This window comes from Geospiza fortis, unplaced genomic scaffold (assembly GCF_000277835.1).
Source record: "Geospiza fortis unplaced genomic scaffold, GeoFor_1.0 scaffold54, whole genome shotgun sequence".
Classification (NCBI taxonomy): domain Eukaryota; kingdom Metazoa; phylum Chordata; class Aves; order Passeriformes; family Thraupidae; genus Geospiza; species Geospiza fortis.
In genome coordinates this window covers 6,194,571-6,202,517 of record NW_005054301.1, presented here as the reverse complement: position 1 = coordinate 6,202,517, position 7,947 = coordinate 6,194,571, and the positions used below count along the sequence as shown (strand labels likewise).

The window sequence follows — 7,947 nt, the reverse complement described above, 5'->3', positions numbered from 1 at the left end:
CAGAGTCTCTCTAGCCATGGTGGAGGGCTTTTTGTTTTGATTCTGGGGTTTTGTTTTGGTTTTGTTGTTGTTGTTTTTGGGGGGATGTTTTGGTGTTTTTTCTTTGTCTATTTTGGGGGTTTTTTTAACATCCTTGTTAGATGGAAAATTTACATGGGCAGAATTGAACCCATGGATACGAGTAGTGAGACTTCATCACAGGCAAAGGCAAAGGATAACTGGTGTCAGATGCTGTTTGTCGTGGTCACACTGGTCCACATTTCCCAAAAACCAGTGTAATATACAGCTCTCTAGTACCCACTTGTAATTATGTGGCAACCACTGGAGCAAAAATACTGCTGCAAATAGTCCAGTCCTATCAAATGTCTTAATTAATGATCAGGTTGTAGAGTCCCTCCTTACTTGGAGATACTTAAAACCCCTCTGACATGGTCCTGGGCAGCCATCTCAGTGGCCCTGCTAGAGCAGGGGGTTTGACAAGATGACCTCCAGACATCTCCTACAACCTCAGCCACTGCATGACTGGGATTTGGGGCACTGTCTTGTCCTTGGTCCCCCACCTGCTGTTTTACTGACACTCATGGACTTGCATGTTGCCACAGGAAGCAAGAAGCTGCTACCCCCACCAGGAATTTTGTGTGAAAAGCTTTGTTTCAGCCGGATGCCTTACCTTATGTTCCCTAATTATTTAGCTAGAACAGATGAATTTGCTGACCCTTCCCTGAGCCAGCCCATCGTTCCCCTTCCCAGCAGCTTTGGTTTTGCCTACCCAAAGCATTACTTAAGCTCTGAGGTTGTTATTGCCTGCAGGAATGGCACATTCATGGTACCACCAGCAGCACTTATCCGATGTTGTACATTTGAGTCCAGCACCCTTAAGCTTTGGTATATGGCTCTGTGTGCCTCCAGCCCCCCTTCCTGATCCTCACAAGTTGCACTTCAGAGCAGACTAACCATTGGGGCGAGGGGGCAGGTTTAAAGGAGCTGGTGTTGGTTAGTGGGGCCTGCTTGACCCCACAGAGATGCTGGCAGAAGGACTGCCCTTTTGCTGCAGTGTTATTTTTCCCAACAAAAAGCAAGAAATTCCTAGGATAACTCTTTAGAACAGACATTGTCAAATACGTCTTCAGGGATGTGAAGGGGTAACTTAAACAATGTGTTTATTTAAAAAGGGATCATGTAAATTTGGTGTTGGGGTTGTAAAATATACAAACTTGGAGAAATAAATATACAAAAAGAAGCAGGAAATCTGGGTGGCCACACTCGCAACTGCCCCTATTTCGGAGCTCCCCATTATGTCCTGATGTTTCCACTTCTTTACTCCTATAGATGCATTGCCTGTGGATCACCCCATGCACTTGACCGATGCTGGAGCTGTGATTCTCCTCTCAAGAGTCATTTGCTGCACTCTAGTACCAGCTGACACAGCACACCCAAAATTACCTTGGCCTTTTCCCAGCCTTCTTCTCCCTGAGGGTTTTGTGTGAGTATGTTGTGGCTCATCACTGCCCTCCCCGTGCCCTCGTGCCATGCCTCTGTCAGGACTCCCTCCTCTTCACAGCCTTTTCCTCTCCACTGCCACCTCTGTCAAGATTAGAGAGCCCTTAAGACAAAACACTTCTCCGTGCTCCATCAGGTAGAAAAGTGGTCACTAAGTCTTGGCCATAGGGTAAAGAAACCTCCTTGAGTTTACAGCCCTTACAGCAATGGGGTTGTGGATGTCAAGGCCCAATTCTTCCCCAGCTTGTGTTAAACCCACAGGGACTGATGGATCTCAAATCACATTCTCCTCTTTCACCAGGGGCAGAGAACAGAACAGAGATGCTTGGGGCAGTTTTGCCAGCAGGAGCACGGTGTGAGGGAGCATGGATGGGTGTTTAACATGGAGCTGTCCTCCCAGGTGATGGGCTGATGGAGGCTCTTTAGAGTGCCAAGCAGAGCTGGCTGTGCACCCTGCTCTCCTCCAGCATGCCAAAGAACACTGCTGGAGAGCACACACTGCTTGGCCACAGCACACAGCTGCACGGGGGGATCTTGTCTCACAGCACAGGGGAGGTGGAGGAGACTGTTATTCTTGTTGGCTACAACAAACATAGTTTTTACATATTCCAGACAGGAACAGCTATCCCCATGGAATGCTTGAAGCGCTGGAATTCACCAGCTGTTTTCTTTGGACACTGGTGTGTTGTATCTGGACAGAAACTGAGTCATGCTTTTGGACTCAGTACATCCGCTAGTCTGCTGTGCCAAGGAAACTTTGCCCACTACTAGGATCTCTTCCTGTTTTATAAACAGCAAGGCTGTTTGCCCTGGTTTTTGACCCTCTGGAAGAGAGAATGAAGGCAGCTCAGTCAGGGTCATAGGGAGAGCTGGGGCAGGGCAATTTCTCAGGCTCCAACCTGATGGCTTCATCTCTGTCCCTCCCTTCTGGCGTTCCTCACCAGTTCTGAGCAGCAGAATAGAATGCACATAATGCACCATATGCAATGCAGCATAAAATCCCAGCACATGAGGCAAGTGATAGGCCTTACCCAAGGAGCTGTCTTACAGAGTGCATGGCTCTCAGAAAGAGAATACCCCAAATAATAGGTGCTGTACGGAGTGCCCGTGAGGTGCACATGGTGGCTGCACTCACAACCCAGGGCTGCTTTCACAGAGACTCAGCTGTGGAGCAGTTCCTGGGAGCAGCCAGCAGCTTTGAACCCTTCTGGGATGTCACTGTCCAGTTTGGAAATGATTTTGTAAATGGGTTTCTTCCAGGAGGGGTCAGCATCCTTGCCTGCCCTGACGGCACTGAAGAACTCCTGCAGTGTCAGGCTGGCCACCTCCAGGAAGCGCCCGGGCACCTGCAGCAAGACAGGCATCAGCCAGTGACACCGCCATGCCATGGTGCCTCCTGACCCCCACAAGCACCACCACCCCCTTTCCCCCATCCCCCTCCTCACCTCAAAGTCATTCCCCTTGTTGTAGTGCATGTTGAGGGCACGGAAGAGCTCTGAGTCCCTGGAGACCTGGAGAGTGCAAGCATCCACCACACCCTCCAGCAGGGCCTGCCGGGCAAACTTCTCCACCTGGATGTAGTAAAACTCACGGAAGTTGCTGAACCACTTGATGAGCTGGGAGGTGATGCAGCGGCTGAACTGGTGGGGGGACAGCCAGGGGATGGTGTTAGGCCAGCTTGGATCCTCCCTCCCCACCAGCCCCTGCAAACCCAGCCAGGCACTGCTGGGCTGGCCCAAACCCAGCCATCCCCAAGCTGGGGCAATGACATCAGCATGTCCCAGGTGTTGTCCACACTGAGATCTGGATCCCAGCTGCCCTGCAGTGGGAAGGCACATTCATGGGGGGCTTTAATCTGAACAACTCGATTGCACAGAGTGAAGAGCTGACAGCCCATGTCTGCCACTGCCCTGTGCACCTGCCCCTGGGCAGCCCATGCTGAAATAAATGGGTGCTGTCCCCATCTCCTGCCAGCAAGGCAGGGGGACACAAGAGCAGCCCTTTCCTCATGGTTCCCAGGGAGGCAGGCTAGGTGCCACACCACGTGGGAGCCCTGCCCCGCAGCAGTTCTGGCTGCTGCTCTTTTACCTGCACATCAAGGAAGTAGGTCTTCAGCAGAGTGGAGCTGGGGTAGCGGGTGAAGAAAAACATCAGCTTGGCCTTCTTCAGGTGCCCGGGGGTCAGCGCCTCCTGCATCTGCCCTGGGGTCAAGGAAAGCCTGCACATAGCCAACCCCGAGCTTGGCATGTCCCTGAGCACCACCCCTGACACACCAGGCCCAGTGCCCTCAATAGCCCCTGCTGGCCTGTCAGGGGGCAGAGGGGGTTCATCCTTGGCTGGACAGCCTCTGGTTTTTCCCTTGAGAATCCCTGGAAGCTAATGCTCCCCACAGCACTTCACAGTCTTGTGAGAGCCAGAATTTCTATGAGACTCCTGCTCATGGTTTAAGATGACAGGACCCCCAGTACAGCCCAAGAGGAGGCTTGGTAGCTCCTGGCTTATACCCACAGCTATGCTACAGCATCTGGCCAGCCCTGAGGAATGGCAGTGCCCCTCCATGGCTTACGGCTCCTTTCCTGCCCACATCTGTTTAGCCCCTATGGAGCAGCAGGGACCTTGGCCCTGCAGAGACCAGCAGGGGCAGTGCCAAGCTGTGGCTGCAGAGGACAAGGGGAGCACATTCCCCAGGGACCTCTAGCTGCACCCAAAGGATATGTGGGTCGAGGCAAAGGGTGTTCCATCATTTGCAGCTGGCAGATCACCGTGGCCATCCCTGCCAGCTGGCAGCAGTGCCAGGCTCTCCATGCTGGCAGGGCTCAGGGGCAGGGGATGGTGCTGCTGCTGTCTCACAATCGATGACCTCAGTTTAACAGATCCCCAGGGCAACTCGAGGGGCTCTGGACAACCCCTCTCCAGAGCAGATGGGCTCTCACGAGAGTCACTGCCCCAGGGGCTGTGCTGGCCATGGCCCAACAGCTGGCTCAGCAGCTGGCTGTGCTGGACAGAGGTGGCTGAGCCCAGAGAATAACCCATGCTGGGTACCCGAGAGGATTTTCTGACCCCCTTTGAGCTGAAGGAGGCAACATAAGAGCTCAGGCTCTTCCCCAAAGCTCCTGGCAGGACCTCAGCCTGGGGTGAGCCCAGGGAGCCTGGTGCATTCATGGGAGATGGCTTAGCAAGTGGCTTTCTGCATTTCCCACCAGCAGAATACTCTCTCCTGGCATCTGGCCCCAGCATCAGAAGGCTCTGGTGCTGCTTCTGGATGTGGCTGTCTGCCTTTGGCCAGAGAGTCTTCAGGACAGAGTCCACTACCTGGGATGTCACCACAGACAGCTCATGCTTCAGTGCCTGTGAGAGTACCCTCACTGCTGAGGGCAGGCCACCTGTGTCACCTCTGTCCTCAACCTCCTCCAGCCCACACGCCTCCAGGACACTCCTCCTGAGAGGCACTCGGCGTGGGTTGCTGGTGGCAGTGGCACTGTCCTTGTCCAGTCTGTCTTGGGGCTTTCCAGGCAGTGGCTGCACTTTCTCAGAATCTTCCTGTGTTTGGGCAGCATCCTCAGAGTCACAGACTTGGTAGAACTTCTCCTGAAGCCACCTCAGCTGCTGCTCTAAAAAGCAGAGCTGCTCTTTCAGCTGCTGGCAGCCCTTGGCATGGGAGCTGCCCCCTGTGGGAGCCACTCTTCCAGCTGCCCCCAAGCCCTGCTGGGGCACCCTTGGCTTCCTCTTGCTGTCCTGGGGCATGTCCCCACCCCTTTCCCTCTCATGCCCAAAAGGTGCCTCCAGGCTTGTGTCAGATGCCTGTGGGGTTGGTGGGAGGCTCATGCCCTGGATGATGCTCTCCACCCTGGCCCGCTTGGCTCGCAGGTGCTGGTCACAGAGCTGCTCCCGTGGGTGCTGGTTGGAGAGCTGGTCCCCATCACCAGCACAGGGCAGGGGAGCTGGGCCACGGGTCCTGGGGAAAGCCAGGGCTTGTCCTTCTCCAGGACATGCACCACATTTGTAGTCATGGGGCAGAGCCACTGCCTGAGAGGAAGGGAAAAGAACGGTGGGATCCAGGTTCCTGCCAACCATTGTGTGGCTGAGGAGCTGTGGAATCAGGGATGCACTGGGGGAAGGCAAGAGAGAGTCAGTCTGGAAACATGGCTCCAATTTCAGCCCCTGGTCATGCCCTGAAGTGGCACGGTCTCTATCCTGCTCAAAGCCAGTCCTGCTGTCCATTGTATCTTCTTCCTGCCTGGACAGACTGGCAGGCTTCCCAGATGTTTGATGTTTCATCCTGCTAGTGCTGTGGAACTGGAGAAAGAGCAAGAAACAGGACCTCATACAGCAGTTTTCCAAGCACAGGGATAGAGATTTTTTTTCTCCAGGTTTCCATGGCATCCCTGCTCCCCTGCAAAAACTATTTCACCAGGGAGTGACCCAGGCAGAAATCTCCAGGCACTGCAAAACCTGTGAGCAGACTGTCAGATGTCACATAACAGCAGCAATGCCCTGGGTGCCACCCCACCACCCACCTACCAGCCAGGCATTCATTGTGCCCTGATACATTTCACCTGCTTTGGGCCCAGCAGCGCCTGGCAGCGCAAACTTCCACATCACCAGCTGCATCTGCACCAGAGGCATTTGAGGAAACTGCCTTCTGGGCTTGTGGACTCTGCTATGAGGGCAGGGAGCAGCAGGCAGAGCCCTCTGCCACGTACACCTGGGCAAAGGGTGGGTTTGGGTGCTGGCAGAGCGCAGAGGAGCAGCTGCATCCCTGGTGAAGGTATTCACACAGCCAGCTGGGCCATGGGTGCTGCCGGCTTCTGCTGGCCCCAACACCCCCAGCAGAGCCCCCAGGGCCCGGGATGGGTGGCAGCACCTGGGGCTGGGCCAGCGCAAAGAGCCTGGTGGAGGAGGGCACAGACAGGGTAAAGGGGCAATGTGACCTGCTGTGAGCAGGATGCATCGAAATGGTCAAGCTAACACAACATGGGGTTCCTGAGGGCTTGGCAAAACACTGAATTAAAGAAACGAGGATGGGGATTATCAGGGAAGAGGAAAAAATACTGAGCCAGCAGCCCCAGGCTTAAAATTGTCATGCAGACTCCAAGCAGGGATTCACCCCCTCCGGTCATTCCCCGCTTGCAAAAGTGTAAAACATTGTATCCTGGGCAATTACACAGTAACCATCCCTGAGGGATGTTTCTTCCTTATCCACATTAATTAGCAGCAGCTTTGCACCACTAAATTAGGACAGCTCTTGTCTTTTTTGGACCCCTTTAAAGTCTGAGATTCTTTTGCTGTTCCCAGAAATACCTGATCATTTTCAACACCATCAGTCTCCTGTCCCTGTCGCTGCTCCAGGCCAAGTCCTCCAGGCAGTGTAGAAAATGGGGTTTCTTCTTAGGGGTTTTTAGCAGGTTGCCTTTCTTCAAACACCCTGAATTCCAGGCAGGTGCCTGGCACCGCTCTACCTTTTGCAGAGCCACAGCCATGACAAACCAAGTATTTTCTGGGTTATCTGACACCACATGTTAATCTGTGTTGCCTCCCCACCCATCCTGACCATTAGGGTTTCATTTTCCTAAGAGTCTGGTGTAGGGTCTTTCAAAGTGCTCCATTTATCCTCAGCCAGCACAAGGCTGGGCTGCCAGGAGCTCTCACCATCCTGCCCTGCCCCTGTGTTACAAGCTTGACCATTGCCTACAGCTGCCTCTCAGCCTGCCCTCTGCACCCAGCACAGTCGCACAGCAAACACACTGCAGTCACAGATTCCATCCAGCCTTAGTCCTTCCTCAACGCTGTGGTCCTGTAACCTCACTTGTTTTTGTACAGAAACACCTTCTTTTGATGCTTGTTCACAATTTCTCTTGTTTGCTGTGCTCAACAGCAAGGTCGGGAGCTTGCCTGTCCCCTGGGCTGAGGTTTCCCAGCCCCCTGGAACCTGGGTGATACACCCCTTTCAAACACATCAACTCAGAGCTGGCAAGGTGACCTCCACCTGCTTAAGGTTTGCAGCATCACCGTCTTTCTTCTGGAGATTTGGAGGGAGGGAGCAGAGCCTCCCGTCCCAGGCCACGGCAGCCCGCTGGGGTGGCCCTGGCTCCCCCTCGCTGCAAGCAGGTGCTGCCCTAAGCAAACTCCTCCTGCTGCTGCAGCTCTTTCCCCTCGAAGTTAGCGGGTGTGTGCTTTGGTTCCCACTCTTACTGGCAGCTTTCACTAGTGCCACGCTCCAGAACACTAAAAAGCAGACGAGACTCGTCCTACCTGAAGAAAAAGACAGGAACGGAACGAAGGTGTTCAGAAGACGAGGGGAGTGTGCCATCTCCAAAACTGAAGCTTCCCCTCATGGGCTCCCTGGGTGCTCCTCGGTGGGACAGCCGTGCACGGAGCGGCGTGCTGTCCCTCCGGACGGCAATTCCCCGCAGAGCCTTCCCCGGCTGCCGCATGGCTCTGGGCGGG

General features: G+C 54.3%; 1 protein-coding gene across 1 annotated transcript; it reads right to left on the bottom strand.

Moving 5' to 3' along the window:
• Positions 1-1,143: 1,143 nt before the first annotated feature.
• PROX2 (prospero homeobox 2) lies at positions 1,144-7,889 on the bottom strand. Its single transcript, XM_031065970.1, has 5 exons — positions 7,753-7,889; positions 4,282-5,796; positions 3,589-3,696; positions 2,946-3,140; positions 1,144-2,846 (listed from the first exon to the last, which is right to left on the bottom strand). Exons 2-5 carry the CDS (start codon positions 5,776-5,778, stop codon positions 2,661-2,663), a joined length of 1,986 nt encoding a protein of 661 aa, XP_030921830.1. The 5' UTR covers positions 5,779-5,796; positions 7,753-7,889; the 3' UTR covers positions 1,144-2,660.
• Between the last annotated feature and the right edge of the window lie 58 nt (positions 7,890-7,947).

Coding starts and splice junctions, on each gene's coding strand:
- PROX2 (XM_031065970.1), bottom strand. CDS start 5,778: ATGAAACATCAAACATCTGGGAAGCCTGCCAGTCTGTCCAGGCAGGAA. Junction 3,697..4,281: donor AGAGCCTGGCACTGCTGCCA/GCTGGCAGGGAT, acceptor ACCCCAGGGCAG/ATGCAGGAGGCGCTGACCCC. Junction 2,847..2,945: donor ACAAGGGGAATGACTTTGAG/GTGAGGAGGGGG, acceptor GTCTTGCTGCAG/GTGCCCGGGCGCTTCCTGGA.